The following is a 26,738-nucleotide window of genomic DNA, read 5'->3' as shown; positions in this document are numbered from 1 at the left end:
GATTCTACAACCATTCCGAGGCTGGAATCCCCATTTGCTTTGCGAGAGCGTGTCGGTGTGTCAGCTGGAGGGTGTGTGTGTGTGTGCGAGAGGGAGAGAGAGAGAGAGCGTGTGTGTGTGTGTGTTCTTGAAGTGATATATGACTGCTGTGTCACGTTCCACATCTGACAACCATCCTGAGACGTGCATCATCTGTCCTTTCCTTTTTCCTTCTGATTCCCCTATAAAAAAAAGAGAGAAAAGAAAACGAGGGGTGTGAGTGTCAGCAGCGGAGGAGGGGAGGGGGAGCAGAGAAATAAGAGAGAGAGAGAGAGAGAGAGAGAGAGAGAAAGGGAATCAGAGCTCACACAATCAGTGTGCGTGAGAGGTGGGAGAGAGAGAGAGAGCGAGAGAGAGAGAGAGAGAGAGAACGAGGGAGAGAAGGGGGTTTAAAAGCAATTTCACTTCAGTCCAGTGAGGTGCAGCTGGGGCTGGATATTGAGAGCTGGAAGGAGCTGGAGAGAAGGTAAGCTCACTGTCTGGATCTAAAGGTGACCCTGGACTTCTGCTTGATCTGTCAGGTAAATCGCTGTAAACTGCTGGTCTTAAGGCTTCAGATCATAGTCTAGATCCAGCCATTGGCTGCTGTGATGGCAAATAGCTAATTTCTTCAGACTGGCTCTGAATGGATCTGTTGTGTAACATGTTGTTCTGATTACCTGAAAAGTTGTATGCGTTTGTTATTGCAATGCTGCCTCCGAAGCTTGATTTCCGATCAGTGTTCCATTGGAAACAGGAGAGCATTGAATGTTCTTGATTCCAGATGAATGAAACATATCACATCTTACTTTTGGCAAAAACTGGGTTGACGTATGATAAATGACTGCGGTTGGAATCAGGTAGTGCTCTCACGTTCGTCCTGCGTTTAGTGAACAGAAGAAAAGCCCTGTTGTTCTTTGTGGTTTCGATAACGCACCATTGCTCAACACCTATCCACACCATGGTCAGGCTTTGACATGACAATTTTGCACATTGTGAGTCATTAGAATCTGGCTGAAGGCACCGAGGCTAGGGCAGGTTCATGGTATGCGCGTCTGATGAGAGGCGCAGTGTCTTCTGTGGTGGGTCGCCTGCCGAGACGGTGCATTCACTGACTGAGCATTCATGGCTTAATTCCACACTGAACCCGCTGCTTCAGTCATTGGATCACGCCACCAAATGAGTCCTCGGATTGTTTGTTATGGAAGAGGAGAATGAGGTGCATGGGGAGCTTTCCCTCGCACATTTTGAGATAATACCTCCCACCAGCGTGCTGTCTGGTGGGGTTAGGTTTCCCACAGTCACCTTCTTTTGAATGTATCTTCTTTTTCTTGAGAAGACCATAGAAAGGAACATCTTGGGCAGCTTTTAAAAAAATACTGCATCCACAAAGTAAAGAGAATAGTCAAAGAGTGAGTCAGCTCAGAACAGGGGGAGGAGGTTTAAGAGGACATCCTAATAAGTTCCCCCAACACGTGCATCGGGGCTCTGCAGCATACCCAGGGCCCTTTATACTTTTTATTGTCTTCTTAGAACGTGAGCTGTTCTAAGAAGGCTAAATTACAACGCTAACATTAGCTTAACGCAGGGCTCGCAGGCTCCGCTGCCATTGGTCGTAGGCCACGCTCAAATCCGCACTGTTTGTCTTATCTTTATCGCGGGGGATATATTTAGTGCAGGGCTTAGCCGTGGAGTAAGGGAGGCGCGGGCTGGTGGCATCAAAGCGAGGTGGCAGTGCCCCTGCTCAGGGCTGGCATGCTGCTTGGGTGCAGACGGGGTCCAGGAGAAGAGCGAGGGGGGCTCTTTTGGCCCCTGTAGGAATCTGCCCTTTGGTTTATTAAAAGCTGGTGAAACAATGGGGCACTAAGTGAGCACCAAACAATGACGTAATGCGTGGACATTAGAGGAGGCATGAGTCTGACACCGAAGACAGGGCCAACCCGCAAAGCAACTGCGGATGATGTTTAAGGGTTTACTTTACTTTCTAAAGAATTGACCGAATCGCAGTCTCGGTAATCAGAGGAAAAGAGTAACATTAGCATTGGAGAGCATCAAAAGCATTCCAGTTCTGAAGAGCGTCAGCAGTTTCATCCGCAGCTATTTATTCCAGCCTGCAATCGACAGTCATATCAACAGTTCCCGGCCTGAAGAAAAGACTCCCTAGAATGTCTAGAATGATTAAATCCACCTAGGCAGGTCTGGAGGCAACTTTGAGACTTTGTCCTGGATTACCTGGAAAATCTGCTCCAGACCAAAATAAATGACTTGTAAACGACAATGTCGCGGCAAGCCTAGCTAATAATGTGGATTCCACAGTCTCTCCCTTTCTACCTCATCCAACCTCTCTCATATCTCCAGGCACATTTCAGTCTGAAAATCCGTCTCAAAATGACAGTCTGCGCTTTAGCTTATGCAAGAAGGAGAGCAGCGATGAGAGCCAGAGACAGGATGACAATCTCCAATATCAAGAGACTACCTGAGCTCCCCGGAGTTCCTTCAAAAAGTATGTGTGTGCGCGGGTGGAGGAAAAACCCTCCACAAACAACCTCTGTATCACACGTGATGATGTCCAGACTTGGCTAAGGTCAAAAAGGCCTTTTTTTGGTTCCCAGAATGAAATAGACTCTGCGGTTTTTAATGGTCAGATTGAGGCCGAAGAGTTATGCTGTATGGCTCCCAACCTGTGGCCGCGTGTGAATGTCAGGAATTTTGCAGTTCCAATGGCGCAGACGCCCAGGCCTCTCACCAGACCTGCACCAGCTCGATCAGGAAAAGAGCCATGCCATGTTTTTGGGGTTTTTTTTTTTACAGGGCTGTGCCTCGGGGCAGTTCAGTCTGGAGGTCCGTTTGCTGGCATCATGCCTGGCCAGAAGCCTTAGAGGTCTCGGCAAGTCTCTGGGTGACTGGGCTTTGCCTGGGAGCACCACACACACACACACACCACTTCTGGAGTGTCTCACTCACCCCTGGCTCCTGCCCTTATTTTTTGAATGTTTATTGCTTTTACGTCTCTTGGAACGGTTAGCTTAGCACGTGTTTCGCAATGAGACACTTGACTAGGTTGTTGTTAAAAAAAGGACCACGGCAAATAAAGGATCCTATTGTGTTGTTTTTAACTGGAGATTAACTCGAAAATGTACATTCAATTAATCAGTTTTTACAGTCAAATGTACTGCCAGCAAGGCCATTAGCGTGATAAAGTGCGAAAAATATTTGGGTTGTGCTTTCTTTTTATTTCCACCCACACCTCTGCACTCCTGAGATAAATATCTCAGATAAAATTGAATTTATTTATCGGGAGAGAGAGAGAGAAAGAGAGCTTTTGGCTCTGGCTGTAGTTCTAATGGGAGAGCTAATTAAAGGAAACGGTTGAGTACATTATGACCGTGAGCCGCCCAGTTGCCAAGCCAGACAACAAGTCCAGCAAGGCTAAAACCCACCTCTGATAGTTTACAATATCCGGAAAAAAAACAAAGATTCTAGCAAAATCCAGAGAGGGACATAGTTGTGCTGGAGAGAGAAAGGGTGGAGGTGGACAGGATGGAGGCGGACAGGGTGGAGGCATGCTGCTGTGCTGCTGTTGTTGTGTCAGATGGAGGGGATCGGAAGTTCCAGCTGCTGTTTGTGGACACACTGGGCTCTATAAATCTGTGGATCTCAGCAGGTGTGGAGGCTGCAGTGGTGCCCTACCTAACTGCTTCCCTGCCCCAGGGCAGCTCCCTGCAGGGGTGAGTGGATGTGTTGGAGCATCCATAACACCCCCCCCCCCCAACCCCCTCACTACCCCCTCCTCCCCACACACACACACACTCACAACTCTCCAACGCTGGAAGCCCCCAGATTTAGCTGATCAGGCGGCTGTGCGTGACTGTACCATGAGGTCATTCTCTTGTTTTTCCGAACTCTATTGGAATCTGTAGTCACCTTGTAAACAGGGATGTCTCTCGCCGCATTGTTCAGCCTGGTTATTATGGCCATGGATCAGGCCTTGAACAAAGCAGCCCTTTTCTCGCACTTCTGAATGTCAACAGTCATGTCTGAGCGCGATGAGGATGGCGATGATAGCCGCTATCATGCCCGGTATGCTTGATATGTTGATATTAAACAAATGATGGGGAGGAGAGTGTGGTGCATCTGGTCTGGTGCATCCAGGTTAAAAGCAGACCGGGCGATGTCTGGCTGTGTAAACCCTGCAAACACAAGCCCTCTGGAGCCGTTAAACATTTCAGAGAGTATTTATTTTAACAGGCAAATTGATACTTCAATTTCTTGCACAAAGGAATGCTGAAGTTAAATGATTTCCTTCAGAAAGAATAACATTGAGGTACGTTGTTAAATTAACTTGATGTGTTTGCGATTTTGGGACAAATTAGGGGTCTCTGTGAAACACCCAGGGATAAAAATGAAGGGAGGGGGATAAAGTGCAGTAGAATTTTTTTTTTGACATAATGCAGTGCATTGGTTTTTTTCATGAATGATAATTTCCGCTCCACAAAAGAGCCTGATCCGAGCTCTAGGTTTCTGTTCCCTTCAGGGCTCGGGGAAAGAACCTTCTACCCAGTGCTCCACGAGGCTTATTAGCAGTTGTGGCTCTGTGAGTTTAACTGCCGTGCAGGAACCGTTCCCTTCAGACGGATACTACTGTCAAGAGGACAATAAAAGTGCATGGACCATGAAAAAAAAGCAAAGCATATATATATATATATATATATGTGTGTGTGTGCTCAGGGTTTGCAGTTGACTTGTCATGAGAGAACTTGTTTGGAGACCTATTTCTTCTAATGAAAAATTCATTCCTGGTGAAATGATTCGCTCCAGGCTGTTTATTAATGGATTAAGTTTCTCCTTTGTGTAATAAAAACATCAACTTTTTTTTTTAGGATTGTTAGAATAACAGCTGAACTGCTGCCAGCATGCCTCACACAACTCAGCCCACTTGTTCCTGGCTGAAGATACAGTCACCTTAAGCGAATGGCAGATGCTTTGTCCCAGGCCATCATATCGCCTGCAGCTTCTCAGACGTGCACACTCCCGTACCTAGCTTCACCTGACCAATGGCTCCTGTAATAACTTAAACAGCCCCAAGACTCCAAACCGCTAACTAGGCCTAATAGACAAAACATTACCCGATATTCTATTCTCAGCTGGACACTCCTGGACGAGCTTTTTCTGTACTTTGCATCACAGTAAACTAACCCTCCTTCTTTTCATTTCAGAAAGAACCACCCAGGCAGAAACTGCAGGAGATGGCGGCGCCTGACGGACGAGCTAACTACACACTCCAGTTTAGCAGTGTGGTACCAGAATCTGGGCAGAAAGCTGTGCGTTTTCCTCTGTAGTAGGATAGGCACCATTTCCCTCCATTTGTCTGCCAGGAAGCTTGCTCACTTTTGCAATCAAGCCAGAGGTCCAGTATGGGGAACGCAGGCCCACTCAGCCAGCCAGGGATTGTGCTGCTGCTGGTCACGTGTCCGCTGCTGAACATTCTGCGTGGAGTTACCTGCAAGGCTGAGAGCGGACACCTTGGAGACACTGACCCAGACAGGTGTATGAGGCACCACTTCGTCGAGACCATCACGCATCCCATCTACAAGTGCAATTCCAAGGTACGAACAAGCTTCTGGCTGCACGAGGAGACCCTTCAGATATGCCCAACGTGACCACGTGGGGAAAAAGTTGATAAGGGAGACCATTTTAGTAAGCCCCATTTGGGACTAATCTGGTCTGGCATTCATGCCAGTGCAGAGGTGACCCTGTGGTCTTTCACGGTACTGCATTTTGCCTATTAGTGTCCAACTGAAAAGCACATGCTGATCAAGATCAGGTTAATCTACAGCTCCCCTGTTGCTTATTGAGTTCCAGTAATGGTCCTGCAAGTCAGACCCTGCTGTAAGGCAATATGCTCCCTACACCCACACTGTTCCTGCTAACAAGATGTTTAAGGAAACACAGCGAATCTCCAGACACACAGAAGGGTTTTATATTCTAATATCAACCCAGAGGATCTTCTCCTAATTAGAATGTGTGGCTGCAAGGCTGAGGAATCGAGGCAATTTTGTTTATTAAATCAGATAGCATGGTCTGCATGCCCCTGTGCTCTTTTCTCGTGAACTCTACCTTGGTTACTTTGACACCTTGGCAGGGAACGCTGCATACAGGCAGCTTGTGGGGCCCAGAGCCTAGCCAGAAATAAGCCCCCACAGGGTGCATAAAATGTCTGCACGATGGCACGGCTCCAGAGCACTGCATAGAGCTGTGGCTGAATCATTTCTTTTGTCATCCAAACAACAGCGTGCGGCAGCCTTGCTCAGCCAGACTAACTAAGCCAGGCAAGTAGGCTCTGGTTCACCTGTGGTCTCAGGAACATGAGGAATGGTCTAAGCTGTAGCTTTAGCATCACAGCTGCTCCTCTGCTTGTCCCAGACTCCATCTCTTACAAGCCCAGCTGAGACTTGTCAGCAGATACAAGAGATTCACAAAGGCAGACTTTTTCCAGCGTCCTATAAACTGACGGGGGGGATGGGGGCTGGCAGGAGCCTATGATATCACTAAATAGTTCCATTCCGTTCCTTGAGGATTACACATGCTGAGCGGTGGCCGTATCTGTTTCAATTATGAGCTAAAGTGGCATGCAGTGCATTGAGGACAGGTAGATGTCTGTGCTGGGTTATAAAAGGCTTGCTCCCTCGCTCAGGCATCCACACAGGGCAACTGGGCCCATGGGACCACTTGAGGTTCATGCTGAAACTAATGGTGACAGTTACAACTCTAAACGGCTCTCGCTTATCCCTCATTTAGGTGGGGCATGGACTCAGAGGGGGTTTGCCTTCTGTGAACCGTAGGCGATGGGGTGGTTTATGGCCAGAACAGTTCATATCAAGTACCAGACCCTACAGCATAGGGTGTTTTTTACAATCCCTCAAAAGGTTTATGATTTGACTTCCAGGGTCACTGGCTTATAAATATGCCAGAAAGGGTTATGTATTTGCAGCGACCTCCTGAAGATCTACCTTCTTGCAGGTTTCACCTTAAACCCAAATCTACCACACCTCATTAAGCTAACCAGTCACTTCTAAGTGCGGTAATTAGATGGATCAGATAGGGTCGATTAGGGCTGAATCTAAAGTATGGAAAAACACCTCCAGGAGCTAATGAGTTAATGACCAGTGCCATACACTTGCCTCACTGTTGGTACCCTAAAGCATCCTTTCAGTGAATTGTTGTTGTGGTCTTTTTAACCACAAGACTCTTACAGAAACAATAACAGGCCCCAGAAAAGAAGTAGGCTGTTATTAAAGCCCTATTAAAGCACATGGAAGTCCCTGTTGACTATGGTGAAATCAACTGACTGAATTAGACAAGCATATCAAATCTGCGGTTTCTGTGTGCTACTGTGTACTGGATCATGTTGCATCACACCATAGCGTGCTGTAGGGCTAGCCGATATATTTAGTTGTTCTGCGATATACATTGTGATGATTTTTAAAAACTTTTTAACCACAAGGTCATTGAATCAACATTTCATGATATGAATAATGCTCTCTGTGTATCCAAGATTGGAGTCAAATGAATGATATTGGGCAGACAGAATCGGCCTCTGGTTGATACGTTATTACATTTTCCTTTTGTATCCAGCAAGAAAAAGGTTAGCGTGTGGCTATAAGGTTATATTGGGATACTTTATTGGCACAGCTTTTGTCTTAAATATAAAAAAATTATTATATATTAAATATTACATTATATATTGATATCTTTAAAACAGTGATTACTAAATCTGTCTTCATGGATGTTTCACAATTTTCAAAAACTCAATGTGAACTAAACATTGCTGACATTTTAAAACAGTCCATTCCCAAAGCATTTGATCCCTCCCCGCCCATTTAGGCTGAGTGTTTTGTCCCAGACTGCTTTTAGAACAGTCTGGAACAGCCAATTAGAACAGAGCTCCTTTACATATATTAATTCTAAAGGCACTGTAAGAAAACCAGCCTATATATTTCTAAGGAATATAATAAGAAAGGTTGTGAAATGAGCCCTTTAATGCAAGGCATGTTTCAGTCCCAGCCAGTTTTCAGCTGCTTGCAAACCGAGACCACTGTATTGTGTTGAATAAAATAGTTCGTTTTGTTGAATCATTAAACCTCTATAGAGTGTACAGTACCACAGGCTACAGCTCAAGCTTGATTTAGTCACAGCTCTAAAGTGGCCTATTACTCACCACATCAGCTATGGGGATGACTGTGGCTTCCACTGCAAATTTCAGCAGTGCTGCATAGGATCCACCTGCGCAATCACTCTTGCTATAAATACAGAGAGGAAAAAAAGGGTGCAAGAGAACCTACATCTGCTGCCCAGCTGTTGTCACCTGGCTCTTTTTCACGTCCATCTCCATTGTGAACTAGCCACACGCCTCAAAAGTACCTCCCACGGCCCCCATATCTGTCAGCTGCATTCAGTAGTGCACTAACAGAGCACATCTCTTTAGCTGCTGTATGCAGAGGTTCCTTGGAGAACATGTACAGTACTTATTTATGAGTGTTTGTATTGGCCCATTTAGTTCCTTGCTGTATTTTTTATACAGCACAGTCCCATTCATTTCACTGCACATTCCTTTCAAAATAATAGTAAACAAAAATGGGACTTTTTGTGCTTGGATAAAGTACCTAGATTCAAATTTTCCATACTCACTCAGTGAGCGATTTATCAGGAAATCCTGGTCAATAGCAGTGCAGTGCCTCAAATCATACACATACAGAATAGCAGCATCAGGTGTGTTCACATCAACCATCAGAAAGGGGAAAAATGTGATCTCTGTGATTTTTAACATCACATGATAGTTGTTGCCAGATGGTCTGGTTTAAATATTTGAATATTTGCTGATCTCCTGGGATTTCCTCCCTCCAGTTTCTAGAGTTGACTCAGGATGGTTCTCTAGTAAAAACATCCAGTGAGCAGCAGACATAACCTTCAACAGGCCTTGTTGATTAGAGAGAGGTCAATGGTTTGAGCTGACAGAAAGGCTAAAGTTACTGGGATAACCACTCTGTAAACTTGCGGTGAGCAGAAAAGCATCTCAGAAAGCAAAACACATCGACACATCTTGAGGTGGATGAGACCACAGCAGAGGACCACAGCAGAACAGAAAGCTGAGACTGCAGTGGGCACAGGTTTACCAACACTGGACAGCTGCAGCCTTTCTTGGCATACTTTGGGCCTGTTAATAGCAATCAGGCATTGCTTATGAATTCCTATAGTTTCCTATAGTTATAGTATGTACCGTCCTGTGAAAAAAACTGTGAAAAGGGAAGTCCCTGCTTTGCCGTATTTCTCTTCCACAAAAGGATTGTGATTCTCCAGGCTGTTCGGATTCTCTGCTTGATTCTGTGTCATACTGAGCAACCCCCCCCCCTTCACTTAAACAAACCCTTCCACCACTCAACCAGCTCTCAAACTTTCAGCAGCTGTTATTTCATACAGATGTCTTTGACGGACAGGCCTGCGTAAAACAGCGATGTAACACCACGTACCACAAAAAAGGTTCTTTCTGGGCACACCGGACCATATTCTGTCCTCTCTACAGTTATCTGGGCAAGGAATATGTGTAAGGAAGATCTTACTTAAAGGCGCTGTATATGATCCTGAGAATGACTGCTGAGATTGGAACTCAACAGCAAAACAAACACACCTTTCCCTTCAGTGCTCCTTCAGAAGCTTTGCCTGCCAAAGTCATGTACGTTGTGGATTAGCAAACTGTAGCCACCAATGCTGCTGCTAAGCAAGCCAGTTGTGATTATGACAAAAATTCGCAAACTGGGAAAAACAATACTGAGCTATTTCTGTAAAAAATAAGTCAATGTTGCCCACCCGTTGAGTAGGAACAGAAAACATCCTCGTCCTCATACTGCATACTCATACTACTTCGGGATACTGCAATTTCTTTCAGGATCAATAAAGCGTTATCTTATCCATATTTATCGCTTTCTAACATTTGGAGGACTCTCCACTGTCCAAGTGCCTAACCAATGTATACACGCCTTCGCTCATGCCCCTCCACTTCCCCGAAGGCCCCCTGTTGCTGGAACAGTGTTGTGTTTCCCAGTCTGAGCCAGGGTTGAGTACGAACACCAGACTTTTTTCTAGCACACAAACAGACCGAACAGCTAGCGAACTATGAGGGAAATCGTATACAGCTCCTTTAAATGTCTATTATGTGCTTCAATTGTCTGCGGTTAACTTTGAGAGCTACTGTAAAATGCCAAAATGCATCACTGTTATTTTGCTGCTAATGAAATTGCAGAAATGATCGTAGCTGGGCTAACATAAGCAACAAAAACAAAAGCAACTTTAATAGCAAATTACAAACATGTCTGTGGTACACATTGCTGTGCACTGATTGACCAGCTCATGCTCGTGATTTACAAGCTTATAAAGTTGAACATATATGACCTGTTTATACTGGGCTCTGGGGTGGCCATGATAATCTCTCCACCACTGAGAAAAGCCACTTCTTACTCTGCCCTCTCTTATAGACAGCCAGTGTGTGCAGGGGTCATTACTATACTAAATTTAGCACCCAAAAATGAGCAAATGATAGGACAGAACACATGATATATCCACCGATTCTTTAAATGTTCCAAAACAAGAGTCAATAAGAGTTAAATAGACAAAAAAATAGCTACCATACTGCATGCCCTAGTGCACTGATTAATAAGTGGGCGTTTATTATGCATAATTTCAAGTTCAATGTGTTGTTTTTTTGCAGAAAGCAGAAGCAGGGTACACCTACTGTATAAGCACTGACACAGTAACAAGGTGTTGGCCAGTTTAATCACTGTTATTTCAGCATTATTTTTACTTCAGCTGAGTAAAGGGCTCAAGTACTTTTTTCCATCATGTTAATGTTCACTGCTGAAGAGTGAAGTGATGCATAATAACATCATCACACCTTTCATACTCCTAACAGCTGTTCTCTGTAGTGTTCCCTGGGGCCTATGTTATCAAAGCTCTGGAGGACTGATGTAGGACCTGTTCTTGTCATTGCGCATCATAATGAACGTAGCTCAACGGACGGCAGGAACTTGATCCTAAACCAGCACTTGTACTCCAAGGCCCTTAATAAACGTTGGCTCGAGTTTGAGTTCTCACAGCGCTCTGCCGGAGGCTCTTGGCTTCAAGCAAGCTATTGTCCCCGCACCCCCCCCCCCCCTTTCCCCGGCGGTGGGGGTGACACTCGGCTGACACCAGACAGCTGACAGACACCATGACACGGGAGTCCGTTTACGGAGCGTGGCAGGAATGTGTGGCCCGTGGCCCAGTGCTAGTCACCTTTTTTTTCAGAATCGCTAGACTGGTCAACTGAGTCATGTTTGCGTCCGTCTATCTGCGTCAAGCTGACTAGTCGGTTTTAATACGCCGCCACATCACTCATTAACCTTTAATCACAAGAGAGTTCCCATGAAGGACAGCTGCCGTCAGAGAGCTGCTGTGGGTGGTTTGATTGTTATCGACCGTGGCGCTGGAGGCCTAATAACACAGCCCAGGTGGGTCACTGACCCTCCTAAATGAACTGTGATGAATGTAAGCCTTTGCAATTCTACTATTTTTAAATTACTGCCCACAAATCAATGTCACCAAACTATGTCTTTCAAATGGCACCTGAGGTGAATCTGAGACTGTGAGTGAGTGTGTCTGTGTGTGAGTGTGTGTGTATGTGTGTCAAAGCCAGTAGGTGGTATAGCTTCAGCACAGGGGTCTGGGAAAGATCAGCCACACTCCCGTCTCGGCGCAGGTGCAAGGTCACTCAGAGAGTACAGACCCATGCTTTGTTCGTGGCTGTGTACCCTCTGTAGTAGCTTATCTTACCCCGGTCCTGAGGGAAGGTTCGAACGAGCAGTGGCACACAGCGCTCACTCTGCCCCATTCCAGGCCACTGTGTAGACTCAACAAGTCCGCCCCACACTGAGATGCTGTTACTGTAGTCAAAACCTGGATTCCTCACACGTGCTCAGAGATCATGTAAAAGCTGTGAAAAGGAAATGTCATGTTGGTCATATAAAGCACCAAACACCAAATAGGTTTAAAGGGCGCATATAAAGGAGTTTCAAAATGATGCTGTTGTCAAATTATTGACAGGGTAATGTAGAAAACAGTACCGTTTGATATCCATCCCAAACTGTGTATGTGTATGAAAGTAATCTACAAAAAAAAAAAATCATCAGGGTTTTCGACATCACGTTGATCCAGAACGCAGCGTTTGGGTTGTCTTCATTGTTTCTAAGTTCAGTCATGTATCTCCTCTGCTGCGTTCACTGCTTCACTGGCTTCCTGTAGATGCTGCCCGCATCAGATTCAAAACCCTAACGCTGGCCTACAAAGCCAAGAATGGACCAGCCCCTCCTAACTTGATGGCAAAGGCCAAAAGCCGATCCGCACCAAGAGCCCTTCCAGATTCAAGTCTATCCTTAAAGATCGACGAAGGACAAGCGTCCAGGCTTTCTCTGTCTTGCCACCGAAGTGGTGGATCCAACTTCCTCTAGGTGTCCGAACGGTCTTCAAACGCAGACTGAAGACCTACCTCTTCCGAGAGTACTTAGGCGAAGTGTAGCGCAGAGTACTGTGGTCTCCATACTGACTTTTGTATTTAGTAGTGTCTAAGCTTAGAGGTATCTTTTGGATTCTAGCTGATACAAACTAGCTAAGTGAAGCACTTTTGTAAGTCGCTCTGGAGAAGAGCATCTGCTAAATGCCTTCAGTGTAAATTTAAATAAACCCATTTACATGCAGTTGCGTCTAAAGGTTTGGGCATCTCTGTTTTGTTTATTTCCAAAGTATATAATAGGTACAGGACTTCTACAGAGGACTCTATGTAAAAAGCACAATTACTGTTTGTTTGCCAAACGTAACATCTTGGAGACAAAAATAATAATCAAACATTAAATGTGGCATCTGCAACAGTTATGGCTCATTACGGATGTTATGATTTCAGCCATCTCAGTCTCGTCTCAGCCTCAACCTCACTTGGAATCCGTCTTGTCTTGGCCTTGGGGTGTGGTGCACTCGGAAACTGTTGTTGAGTCCAATGCGTCTTGCTCGGTATGCAGACAGAATTGGCGATACTGAATTGGCAATACTTCGCAACAAGAGTGAAAAGCTAACAGGTTCATATAGTCCAGATTAGATTGTAAGCAGGTGTGTGTAGTTAGTAGTCTGTTGACGAAGAGCTGGATAGCTGTCTCTGATGGGTGGGCTGGTGGGCTGGTGACCTGTGGCCGTGCTGTCAGAGATCTTGGGAGGATTATAGGAGCTGTAGTGATTGGACCTGACAGGCGGACACGGGAGAATACGGAGGCATGACAATAATGAAAATAGACGGAATGATTAAGTATTAGCAAAGGGACACAGAATAATCACTATCATTGCTTCCAAAAGTTACACTGCCTTAGTCACTGTAATATTGATATTATTTAATGATGATTTTAAGCTACGTAATATTTAAAATATGTGATGAAATATAATATTTTGTATTAGTATATATTATGTGTAATTAATGACAATGAAAGCATAATAAATATATGATAATGTAGATTTCTTTTGGTATGATGATAAAAACCTCAATGTGGTCTTAGCCTTGTCTCTGCCTTGGCCACCCACAGTCTCGATCTTGACTCAGACATAACTACTAAGTCTTGGTTTTGAGTCGGACTGGACTACTAAAAGTCTTGGTTTAGAGTCAGACTGAACTACTAAGTCTTGGTTTTGAGTCAGACTGGACTACTAAAAGTATCGGCCTTGAGTCAGATTGAACTACTAAAAGTCTCGGCCTTGAGTCAGACTGAACTACTAAAAGTCTTGGTCTTGAGTCAGACTGAACTACTAAAAGTCTTGGTCTTGAGTCAGACTGAACTACTAAAAGTCTCGGCCTTGAGTCAGACTGGACTACTAAAAGTCTTGGTTTAGAGTGAGACTGGACTACTAAAAGTCTCTGTCTCGATCTTGACTTGGACTAGACTACTAAAAGTCTTGGTCTGGGCTCAGTTTTAGTGTGTCCTGCCCTTGGTCTTGACTCAGACTAGAATACTAAAAGTCTTGGTTTTGAATCAAACTAGACTACTAGAAGTCTTGGTCTTCACTCAGACTAGAATACTAAAAGTCTTGGTCTTGACTTGGAGTAAACTACTAAAGGTCTTGATCTGGACTCAAAATTAGTGTGTCTTGGTCTTGACTCAAACTGGACTACTAAAAGTCTTGGTCTTGACTCATATTTAGTGTGTCTCGGTCTTGGTCTTGACTCAGACTTGGTCTTGACTCGTAACTCCTAATGTTTAATGTTATATTTACAAAATACATGATGAAATATAATATTTTGTATTAGTATATATTATGTCTAATGAATGACACTGAAAGCATAATGAATAACAATTTCATTTAATTTGATCCATTTTCTTGTTTTTATTTTTGATATGATGATAAAAACCTTAATATGGTCTCAGCCTTGTCTCTGCCTGGCCACTCCCTCTCTCGATCTTGACTTTTCGTAAATAAAACCACAACAACTTTCCAGGTGGGCCTCAGGGCTGACAGTAAAGCAGGAGACAAATGAGAGCATGGGCTCTTTTGGATGAACATTTGTAAAGTGTTAACCAGTTCAGGTTTTTTTATGTGGGTCCTCTCTCCTGGGCACGCAGAGTAAAATTTTATGCTGTGGGTTTTATAGCATGTAAAGCTTATAGCTTATGATCCTGTAATAAGGCTCTCTCCTCTGCTCCACAGATGGTCCTCCTGGCTCGCTGCGAGGGTCACTGCAGCCACACATCCCGATCGGACCCCCTCATCTCTTTCAGCTCCGTCCTCAAGCAGCCGTTTAAAAGCACATGCTTTTGCTGCCGTCCGCACACCTCCAAACTGAAAGCGGTGCGCCTGCGCTGCTCTGGCGGGACCCGAATAACTGCTACCTACCGCTACATCCTCGCATGCAGCTGCGAGGAATGCAACTGAATGGGTTCGCGGAGAGAACCTCGCCAAGACTTTAAACTGTTCCATTTTTCTATGTATTTTATTGCTGTCTATATTAGAGAAGCTATTTCACGATTCATTAGCAGCGCCGGAGTGGGTGGACGTCATGCCAGCAACATAAAATGTCAGCATCCCAAAGAAAAGAAACATTCATTCATGTGTTGCACCTGGGCCTGGTCTGCGCCAGTTGATTAGTTTCGAATGCATTCCATCGCTTTGATCACCAAATGTGGAAAATTATGGATGCTGGCAAACCACAGCGCAATCATGAGAGAACCTCTGAGGTGCCGTGTCCATTCTCCAGGCTGGAGAAGGTCCAAAGAAAGCGTGAGAGCTCTTGGGAATGGCTCGCGAGTTGAGGAGATGCCGGGGTGACGTCGCTGTTTCAGCTGCTGGACACCATACCGTAGATGCTCAGACTATAAGAAAACTATGGGCCGTGTCTTGACTGCCCTAAGAAACTTCAAGAAGTGTTCTGGCTTTTTTTCTTTTTTCTTTTTTTTTTGGCCTAGATGTTCAATCTTCAGTTCTGGTAATAAATGGTATTAAAGTCATGTTTGTCATTGTTGTGATTGTTGTAGCTGCGTTGCAGGACAGTCCTCACTGAAGCAACATGGTCTCCAAAATTTGCTGCGATGATTGTTAACGGTACAACCACACTCCATGGTGGGGCACAATGTCTTGGTCTTTGTTTTAAATCCAAAGTGTACTAGAGGCACCATGGCTGAGTCAGAACAGAGGTAGAGGTGGTGACAAAAGTATTGAGACACCCGCTCCATAGCTCATTGCGGGTTGCCTTTATACCTCTCTAGCCCACACCTAGCATTAGGTGCTGGTGCCAATAGGTTCATATTCATCTGCTCCAGAGAGTGGTCTGCTACAGGGGCTAGACAGCTCTAGACAATAGTATTGGGTCACCTGCTCATTCATTGTTTCTACTGAAATCCAGGGTATTGAAAAGAGTTTATCCTGCTTTTGTTGGAGTAAATGTGTGTACTGTTCAGTGACAGGAACATTAGTGCGGTTAAGATGTTAGACGATCACCACCCCACTTGATCCCCAACTCCCAAACACATCCCAAAAGTATTGGAGGAAGCCCCAACCATCAGTCCAGAGAACACACTCTTTTACTGCTCCACAGCTCAATGCTAGGGGCCTTTATACCCGTGCCAGCTCACACCTGGCATTAGGCGTGGTGCCAATAGGTTCATGTTTATCTGCTCCAGAGAGTCCTGTTCAACAGGTACTTTTGACATCTGTATTTTCACATCTGCATCAGCAATGGGTGCAACTTATGGCAAATGGCACATCTGCACTTTTTAGCCTGGTGAAATTGGACTCGAATTGGTTGGTTTTCCCCCTTGGTGCGATTTGCTTGGGCAGGTGTGAAAACAGTAGAAAACAACTGCACTGAGACCCTTTAGAGGAGGTGGTCTCAGTCCAGTTCCAGACGAACTCTGAAGCAGTTTGTTTGTGTTGAGAACGCGAGCTGAGCATCAGGTGTACTCCACATTTGCATTTAACCTGCTATGTTGCTCAGATAATTACTACAGCTATGAACTAATGCCATATCTGCCGTTGCTTCATGTTAAATACAGTAAAGAAATATGCACTAGTCTGGAACTCATGACCTTCTTCCTGTTTTTACTTTCTTGCTTCTGCCTCAGACAGGTCTGACCAATCCGTGAAGAGAATTCTTTTGTGAATTTGTTGTGATGCATTTTGGTGTGTTTGGATGCTTCAAACTTATAAACTCTTTAACTGATTCAGACCAGAGCAAACAAACTATAGGAGTGAAAAGTCGCAGAATGCATTCTTTAGAAGGGATGTCCACAAATATTTGGACATATCATGGTACACAATGAGGCGTGTTGTAATCCAATCACTCAAACCACCTTCAGACAAGGCCTGATATATAACATTTGTAGTGTGAACGCTAAGGAATCTTCTTGTGTCCTCAACAGTAACAAAGTCCCACCTATATCAACTGTGTCATTCGTTTTTTTAGCCCAAATGGAGGTGCGGCATCTTGTTGTGCTGGCGCCCCAGCTGTGCTAGCTTGCTTTACTTGGATAGCAGACAATTTCCAGTCTTACAAAGCTACCTATTTTCCCTTTAGGGCCGTGGTTGCCAACCCTGGTCCCAGAGGACACCCTACTCCCAACACACCTGATCCAGCTAATCAGCTAATTAACGAGCCACCAACTAGTGACCCAACATGCTGGGCAAAATATACAGTAATTACCCAGGGTATATCAAATGTGCAGACATCACATTAAATAATTTGCAAGCCACCATTTGCATTCCCACCTAAATCTGTGGGGTCTTGTGGCTATCAAAGTAGAGATGAACATAGCTGCTGTTCTTCTGCATCTCCTGTCCTATTCAGTCATAAGTTCACTTGCAGACCACACGATCAAACAGTTTAAAATAGCCCACGCTGGAACACAAGCAAGGATTTGCTGGAGGTTCCGGTCTCAGAACAATTAGAGCTCCTCCTCCAGTGGAAATCCAATCACAAGTGGTCACTGGAGATGCATTTAAAATGCCAGATGTAAACGTTATGCGTTCTGGCAGCCCCTTGTGAACGGATCACCCAAGACGCTTGTTAATGCCTGGTGTGGACAGGACCTGAAACCAACAGCACTACAAATAGCATCTGTCATAGGTTGATATTGATAGCATGACCTATTAGTGTTTTCTGATGGTTCTGATCAGATAGCTCATCAAATGCTATCCAAGCAAGGTTGCCGAAACAGTGACCAAGCATAGTGGCACAGCAGCAAAAGTTCTTTCTTGATTAGTGAGTTTGAGCGATTTCTCTCACTGAACACAAAAGCTGAACCACTGCCACTGAGCTCAGCTGAAACAGAGATTGTGATTGGTCCTGCCTCTGAGTTTGATAGTCTGCCTGTTATTGCCACCCCCAGCTAAAAGGGAGATTTTGATTTGTTCTGCCAACTGAAAGAGAGATTTTAATTGGTTCGGCCAGTAAGTTTACCCCCTTCCCAGCTGAAAAGGAGATTTTCACTGGTCCTGTCGCTGAGTTTGACTGTCACTTGTCTACATCCAGTAATGTAAAGAAAACAAATGCTAAAAGCTTAGGACGCACCACAGGGGCCTATAGTGCACTACCCCACCAAACCTTATTTAAAAAGCCATAATGAGTATAATCTATTAAAATGTTAATGTTGGAAAATGTTGGGATGCACTAGGCTACCTGTTTTAGCTGCATTATGCATTTTAGTAATATCAAATATATTAAAGGAGCATCTATGTGCACTACTTAGCATTAACATGGAGCGAAAAATATGATGAGTAGTTGTCTATAAGTATTGTAATGGTGCATGAAGTACAAGCCAAACTTCAGAGGCATGTTATCAATAACCTTTACTGAAATGTAAATGTGGGGCTTAGTTGGGACATTTCACTCGAATTCTCTTGAGTCTCTGCCACGGACATCTTCATACTAGGTTACATACGTCAAGTCAAGTCAAGTCAAGTCAAATTTATTTGTATAGCGCTTTTTATAACTGTTGTTGTCACAACACATCTTTACATAATCAGTAATTAGTAAAAGACAGAAAAATAGAACAATATATAACATAAAAAGACATGAAAAAATCAAAGACCCCCAGTGAGCAGCCAACGGCGAAAGTGGCGAGGAAAAACTCCCTCAGAGCTGGAGGAAGAAACCTTGGGAGCAAACAAGACTCACAAGGGGGACCCGAACCATCCTCCTCTGGTCAGAACTATTTAAACATGATTGATAAAAGTTACCAAACCATCTATACTGTTGAAAGATACGTCTGCTGTGTCCTTGCTGGAGTGTGACGTGACATGTGCAGATGCAATGGATCACTTACAAAACTAATAGGGTGTCAGAATGGTAAATGTTTACACTTTTCATCCAACCACAATCAAATTCACACTTTCCGATTGTCGAGAATTATCTTGATAGGGTTTTTTGTTTTTGCGGCAGCTTGTGGCAACAATGACAAGCTGGAATGTAAACAAAGGGAAATGAAATGGGAGTAATGAGGCTATAGTAACGAGTAGAAAGTACAGATAATTGTGTGAAAATGTAAGGAGTAGAAGTAAAAAGTCGGCTGAAAAATATTTACTCCAGTAAATACTCCAATAACCCAAAATTTCTACTTAGGTAAGGTAACAAAGTATTTGTACCACATCAGGACCAGGAATTACAGGACCAGGACCAATCTTTCAGTTGGATGTGGTCAGGGAGCAGAGGTGTCAAGTCTTTTGCAGAAAGGGAGATTTTGATAGGTCCTTCCAGCTGAAACCGAGATTTTGACTAGTCCTGCTTGTCTATTGTGTCCAACCGGCAGCAGAAACAGAGACTTCAGGTGAGTCTCAATTGCACACTAATTACTAAATAGATATTAGTTATTACGTTGAGTTTACTCAAATATCCACAATATGTACTCAGAACCGGTTAGTTTTTAAGTTTGGTCAAGATGGAAACTGTTATTCCACAAGGCAAGGCAGAACCAAAAGGGAGGAGCTCCTCGCATCTGTAACAGTTTACAAAAGCAAAAAAAAAAAAGATGGCGGATAATGACACAAGTGCAGCAGCGGCTGTAGAACTTGCAGTAATGAATGTTGGCATAGCAACACTTTATCACTTCCTTTTCTTGGAAAAGGGGTTAGTATGTTAATATTTTATCTACTAACCTGCACGATTAAGATTAGTATATAGTATAACTATATATCTTATAATATCTTAAGTATTAGAGTGTAGTACGCATTTGGGACGCAGCCTTTGATTGAGTTAAGAGGCCTGAACTCAATAAGTGGTGGGGCATCACCCCAGTAATTTGAAAATGTAGTGGGTCAAACGCTTGAGTGGTTCCAGTCATCACAACAGTCAGACATCTGCCAGGAGTTGGCCAAGCAGATGTGTATATTAAGCTTCAGCAGATGTGCGCATTAAAATATCAACATCGGCCCACAATTCTTATATTAGGGCATCCCTTCTTTTCCTGTGGAGCTTCTGGTCAAATGTAACATGACAGTAATGTGACAGTAAAGACCCTCACATTAAGCCATCAAATGTACATCAGAGTTCATCACGTCAAGTGTTGAGAGATACGTTTGCCTGTAAGAAATGACAAAGCCCTGTGAATTCTGCACTGCATCAGAACTATGTTAGCCTACGATAAGAGCTAACTTCCTTCTAAGAAATCCTATTCGTCCTGCTCTGCTGAAAGTCTAGCCCTGGTGAAATTGTGCAGTGCTCTTTGCTGGACACGTCTGTAATCAAGAACAAAACTGACAGTTCTTTGGGCCCCACATGTGAACCTAATAAATGGGTTTCTTTTCCTACCGGCTGACTGTCTGTGCTGTGCTAGCTGTCTAGTTGCACACGCAGGCCCTTCGATATGATGTGACTTTGAGTTGGGGCTATAATTAACTTAATGGCTAATTTGACAGCATGACCGACACTCCAGATGATGGCTGTCAGTTGAGATCTGTGTGGATTTTATGGCTGCCTGAGGACATTTCTCCTGTGATGTATCTGTTGAGCGCTATAGCGCGATGTAGCGCAGTTCTGTTAGCTCTCCAGGGACGACACAGGAACATTCTTTATGCCTTCCTGTGTGTCTTTCTACCTGTCAAACACAGCAATAACTCAAGCCTAAATGACTGGAGTACTCAACAGAATATGGCCACAATAAAAGCACCCAGAGGTCACCCTTCGTTTCAGCTCACTTTTGGACCATGCCTACACAGCTGATTCCCATTTCCGTGTTCCAAAACTGTCATTACCAAATGCACTGAGGTGAGCTCCGCCAAGTCCGAAATACGCAATGTAAATTACAGAGATATTGTACACATACAAATCAGTGGCTGCGCTCTGTGCCAAGAAATAGGCCTGTAGAAAACCTGTTGTGGCCGCTCGAGCCAGCGCCGACTGCAATATCCTTCAAATTCTCAGTAAGATAATAGGCAAAGCTCCAAACATGTATAAAGAGAGGAAAATGGCTTCTGTCTTCATGCTTTATTAAAGACAAGCTAATATCAGCTGCCGTTTTCCTTACTGAGACAACTGGAACAGAAATGGCTGTGTGTGTGTGTGTGTGTGAATAAACAGTGGTTATTTTGCTCATCATCTACTAATACATACCTACTGTGTATTATGTGACATTTCCCACAATAAAAGTGTGCCATTTAATAAATTACATGCAATATCAAATTTTTACTACACTGATGGTTACACACCAACCAGACCTTGTAACTACGGCTTTGCCCATGTCAGTGTCTGCAGATAAGGAGGTCCAGCTTGGTGAGCCAGTAAGCTAAAGCCAGGCAAGTAAGCGGGTGCCAAGCTAAAGACTAACCTTAGCTCAGGTAAGGGCCACCAGACAAGCGCTGCTGGGGATGCAGTGCTTGTGGAAGCGGTGCGACTGTTGGCTAAATCTAATCCTAGCTCACTGGGTTTGACTGGGATCCCTTCGTATCTCATTGCATAGAGGGGATAGCAACACTAAGTGGTAAAACTATCCACTCTAAAGTGATTACAAACAGAGACACAGGGGAAAATTCTGCAGCAACACACATATAATGAAACTCTCTATGTAAGGTAGTAGGTAGTACGGCGGCTATAGTTCGGGTGTCGTGACACATCTTATTCCCCTGGACACATCTCATCCCCCCACTGTTGCATTGGTTAAAATCGCACATGTGATTAATTGCACATCTTCACACAGTTTATATACTTAAAATTTAAATACAGATATTTACTGATTATTAGTTATTAGTTATTAGAGTTATTAACTAGTTATTAGTTATTAGATTTTTAGTTTTTATCTTATCTATAATTCAGCCATTCAGTGCAGATTATCCAGGTCCACTATTAAAGGAAAAACAGCTTGATTAATGCTAAGGCAAAATAACAGGGTTTTCTTAAGGGTTGTAAAACCACATCTGAGCATTTCCCACCTCCACCATCAATACCTATACTTTAAACAGCTCTCAATAATGCATGGTTTGGTGTGCAGGAGTGCGGACCTGCTTATAGCATGCCTGTAGCAATAATAATGTAGCTTTTTTAATGTCCTCATAATTCAGAGGAATACAAAATCCATCATTCAGGAGAAAACAAAATGTGCACAGGACAAAATACTGTATAGTATGGGGTTTGGGCCAGGCCAACAAATTTCTCTATTCCTCTAAGATTAACCTCAACAGTATACTGTACTCACAGCATTCTTCACTCCCAACAGTATCTAAGGTCTCTTTCTTTAGGGATATGTTCATATTCCAAATCTTTTCTGAAGGATTGTGTTTAGTAGTTGACAAAGTCAGAGGAGCACCGTACTGCTTCTCATATTTTGCTGCTTTTAAGTTGGGTCAGAAATACAGTATTTATGAGATGAGTACATATGAGTGTAATCACATTGGGAGAAAACTCTTGCTGGCTGCTGATAATTGTAAGGAAATCTGGTTGTATTTTAGCTGTCCAGCAGCAACACAAAAACACTCGCAGACTAAAAAGCTTACTCTCGTCCACAGGTATAAAAAACTGATGAATATATGTGGTACGCTTTGGTTCTGTTTGGGCTCTTCTGCTCTGTTTCTCTTGGTTCTCCTTCTGTCAGTTTGCCTTGGTTCTTTCCATGGCTTTGTTTGTGTTTCCTCCCTTTCCTTCTCTACGCCCTAGCCTCACCTTGTCATTAGTGTTCCCACCTGTGCCTTATTTGTAGGCCTACCATCTTCTTGTCTTCCATAGGTGTACCTTGTCAGTCTCTGTGTATATATAATCCCTTATATTTATTGTCAGTCCGTCTATCCGTCCGGACGTTTGTCATGTTTGTTTTGTGTCCCGTTTTGCTTTGTTTTTTTATTGGATAAAATCATAACTTACCTAATGCCCATCCTCTGCTTTTTGGGTTTGTTGCTATAATTCCAAATAATGTTGCTCTCTTTGAAAAAACAAACCTCGCCATAAGACTCTCTGAACAGAATACAGTGTAAATCTGTGTAAAATACATTTATGAGATAATACCACAAGTAATGTAACTTTCTTTCTTACTGTTTTTTTTTTATTCCAGGGGAATCGAGTAGCCCATTTTAACACTGGGTGGGATGTACCCAACCCTTTCAGCTTATGTACCCCCTTCCATCTTAAATTCTGAGGGGTTTAACAACACAAAAAAATAGATTAAAGGCTCAAAAGTAATCGGACAATTGACTGATTATCAGTTTTATGTTCAGGTGTGGCCTGATACCTTGTTGGGGACAAATTGAAAATGAAAATAAAAGGTCTAGAGCTGATTACAAGTGCTGAATTTGCAATTGATAATTCTCGATATGCAGTCCAAAGACATGTCAATGCATGCAAAGGAGGCATCATTAGTAGCAGAAACATTTAATCTAATCAAAATTACATAAGAAGAAGACATTTGCATCACTGTCTGCACGTCTACAGTCAAGAGGAGCCCTCATTCATGTATATACAGAGGATTTACACCAAGATGCAAACCACTGGCAACACTCAAGAGCATGAATGCCAGATTAGACTTTCTGGAACAAGATTCTGCCAAGAGAACCTTCTACCAGAATGATGGAAAGAGAAGAGTATGGAAGATGGAACAAAAGGGCTGATGATCTAAAGCACACCACATCATCTGTCAAACATGGTGGAGGCACTGTTATGGCATGGGCAAGGCAAGGCTGACAATGGAACTGGGTCACTAGTGTTTATTAAAGATGTGGCTGCTGATAGAAGTAGAAGGATGAAATATAATGTGTATAGAGCTCTAATTTCTACTTCGAAAGGGCGGTGCTTCACGGCCAACTTGTATAATGACTATAGATATATCACAGAAGCAACCAAAAACCTCCTACAGGCAAACAATTGCAATGTTCTTAAATGGCCCAGTCAGTCATCTGACCTCAACCCAGTTGGGGATGATTTTCACTTACTGAAGACAGTACAATAACAGCAATTAAAGACAGGTCCAGTAAAAGCCTGCAAAACACCCCAGGGGAGGAACCTTCAGGATTTTCTATGCCTTAAACATATTCCTCATATTTTTCATTTATAGTGATTTTAAAGTTTACACACCTTTGGTCAAATCCCTGTGTTTTGTTGATCTAACTTAAAATAAGAACACCATGGCTAACATGTACATGTGGGGCTTGTATAGGTAGCCCAACTGGGCACCAGAAGGTTTTTTCCCGGGGCCCACGTTGGCCCCCCATTTGGATGCATACCAAAGCCAGTGATGGGACTAGGAGGGGTTAGACTTGGGGCCCTGTCTGGGTTGTACACTGCATATGGGTCCCAGATAATGTAATGATGAGCCCATTTGGGAAGCCCAACTGGGTCCCAGTAAAAACCCTTGTACAAACCCACTCAGAGTCCATGCCAAACTGGAACCCACCTAGCCCACGTTCCACCCATGTGAGCCCCACATGAGCATGTTGGCTGGGACACTACATTGCATGTGTTCATTCAAAATGACTATAGATTATTTACTGAATTTATAAAACAGGGGAAACACATCAAAGTATGGCCTGGGAAGAACAAATAAATAAAACTATGCTCTACCATGTTCAGAAAATGCATACAACTGTATTCACACATGGGGCCCTGAGCCAGTCCTAATATTGCTTATAACCAGAAATAGCCCAGGCTGCCTTTCAGGTCCTGATTTTGATACAAAAGTTCTTGCAAATAGTGTAACAACAGCCCACTCTACTGGGTGTACTGGAAAATGACCAAATGAACCTTCCAGTGCTGGGATCAGAGTCTGAATTTGATATCAGCTTTTAATGGGAAGGTTTCCGCAGCACTGTTGTCTTTATATTGAGCAGTGGTGAGCACAGAGAGGTCAAAACAGACACCTCAGTGAAGGTATGTGGACGTGGCTCAGAAGAGGAGGGACCTCAGGGGACCAAGCTGCATACTGCTATTCTTATCCTTGTATCTGGGCGAGGGACTTCTGTCTGTCTGTCTGTCAGTCTCTCTCTTTCTCTCTCGTCTCCAGGTCTAAGAGAGGGCAGCAGAAAGGTGCTAGTGTAGAGTATTAGTAGCTTACTCACCTAAATGAGATCAACTCTGGATTTGGATTATCTGCAGTATGTCCATTATGGAAGCTGGGCTGCATTTTCAGACGCACAGCGCCATCTGGACAGGTGGTGTTAAACACTCAAACCTGCTCACATTTCCTCTCGGATCTTTCATTGTGTTGTGTAACTGTGGTACCTTAAGTGCCTTAAGTGTGTTTTCAGTTATCTTAGCAGCAGTGGCTTATTAATAGAACTAGGATTTAAGCATTAGCAATAAGACATGCCACCAAGATCTATATTTTACATTGCAGTATTTAGAATTGGGTATAATGATATTGCAGAGGTACACTCCAGTACTCACAGTCCAGTCTGGTTGTGGGGTACCTGTGGCTGTGTTTACAGCTCTAACACATCCACTTCAACTTCAGAAGTTAAATAATGCCTGATTATGTGATTTTGATGAAGTGTATTTAGGTAAGATGTCAATTTTTTTAATGTATAAAGCGAACAGACTACAGACTACAGCAGGCTACTACAGGACCAGAGCTGGGAGCCACAGTTACAAAAGAAACAGCAGTTCCAGAGGGTCCGTGAGCGCCCCTACCGATGCCCAGCATCAACTACAGCCCCGAAAATCCGTCCACAAGAGGGCGCGCTGCACTCTCCCATTTCTACAGAGCGCTTCACTCCGAGCTGTGACTCAACATCAAGCTTTCGTTACAGTGTGTGAAATTCTGCATTAACACGTGTGGTGAGATAATAAATAAATGATCTATTATTATTATTATTATTATTATTATAAACTATATAAATATATAAATAGATGAACTATAAAAAGTTCTGTACTTAACAATATCCAGTGCATTCATGTATTTGCAGAAATAAAATACATTAAATACATACATGCATACATATATAGCGTTGCTGTCCAGTCACGAGGGACAAGAACCTTAATTTTCACAAATTTTCACTGTTTGACATAAAAAAAATCATGTTGAAGGGGCAAGTAGAAATGGTCCAAATTATTATTATTATTTTTTTTACAAATATACTGTATTTACAGGACAGTTATGAGACATATTGTAATTTAAGATTAATTATATATTTTTAGTTGTATATAAAGTATATATATTTTAGTTATATGTAAACTATATTTTTAGTTATATATGAAGTGTATATATATATATATATATATATATATATATATATATATATATATATTCACCTTTGCAATGATTCAAATGTACGAATAATGAATGTAACTCTGCCTACATGTGGTGCATTTGCGTGTTCGTGGATGTATGTGTACCATCATGATATTCCGCATAAATGTGAGCATGTGTGCCGTAGCGATAGGGGTGGGCTTCATCGCTGGGTGTAGCCGGTGTTTATCAGTGGGCGTGGTCTGCGTGTATGTCTGTTGTCCCTCCTCGTCTTTAACGAGGCGCGAGCGACGCTGGTCCTCAGCAGCAGCAACAACAGCGGCGGCGGCAGCAGCAGAAGTAGCAGTACCGGCAGTATGGCAGCCAACACGTACGACGTGATTGTGATCGGGGGAGGCATCTCAGGTCAGTGCCACTAACCACTCCTCACAACTTCACCTGCTTTCTTCGGGAAACTTCATGTTCCTGCTGCTGTGCTCTGGAGGCGCAGGGCTGCAGAGCTCCTGC

General features: G+C 43.5%; 2 protein-coding genes across 3 annotated transcripts in view; both read left to right on the top strand.

The window, feature by feature from the left end:
- The first annotated feature begins 337 nt into the window (after positions 1-337).
- On the top strand, positions 338-15,625 carry ndp (norrin cystine knot growth factor NDP). Of its 2 annotated transcripts, none has more exons than XM_072685201.1 (3): positions 338-505; positions 5,235-5,624; positions 14,788-15,625. In XM_072685201.1, the coding sequence occupies exons 2-3, from the start codon at positions 5,433-5,435 to the stop codon at positions 15,010-15,012; spliced, it is 417 nt and encodes a 138-aa protein (XP_072541302.1). In that variant the 5' UTR covers positions 338-505; positions 5,235-5,432; the 3' UTR covers positions 15,013-15,625. The 2 variants fall into 2 exon arrangements, with proteins under 2 accessions (XP_072541302.1, XP_072541300.1); XM_072685199.1 differs by having other exon boundaries at positions 338-560.
- Positions 15,626-26,496: 10,871 nt separating this feature from the next.
- The window catches only part of mao (monoamine oxidase), a 49,614-nt gene continuing 49,372 nt past the window's right edge, over positions 26,497-26,738 (top strand). Inside the window, exon 1 of the mRNA XM_072686222.1 lies at positions 26,497-26,636. Coding sequence (XP_072542323.1) covers positions 26,588-26,636 — 49 coding nt within the window. The 5' untranslated portion in view covers positions 26,497-26,587. The remainder of the gene's footprint in view (positions 26,637-26,738) is intronic.

This window comes from Salminus brasiliensis, chromosome 8 (assembly GCF_030463535.1).
Source record: "Salminus brasiliensis chromosome 8, fSalBra1.hap2, whole genome shotgun sequence".
Lineage (NCBI taxonomy): Eukaryota > Metazoa > Chordata > Actinopteri > Characiformes > Bryconidae > Salminus > Salminus brasiliensis.
Note: the sequence above shows the minus strand (reverse complement) of the source record. Positions and strands in the feature narration are given on the sequence as shown.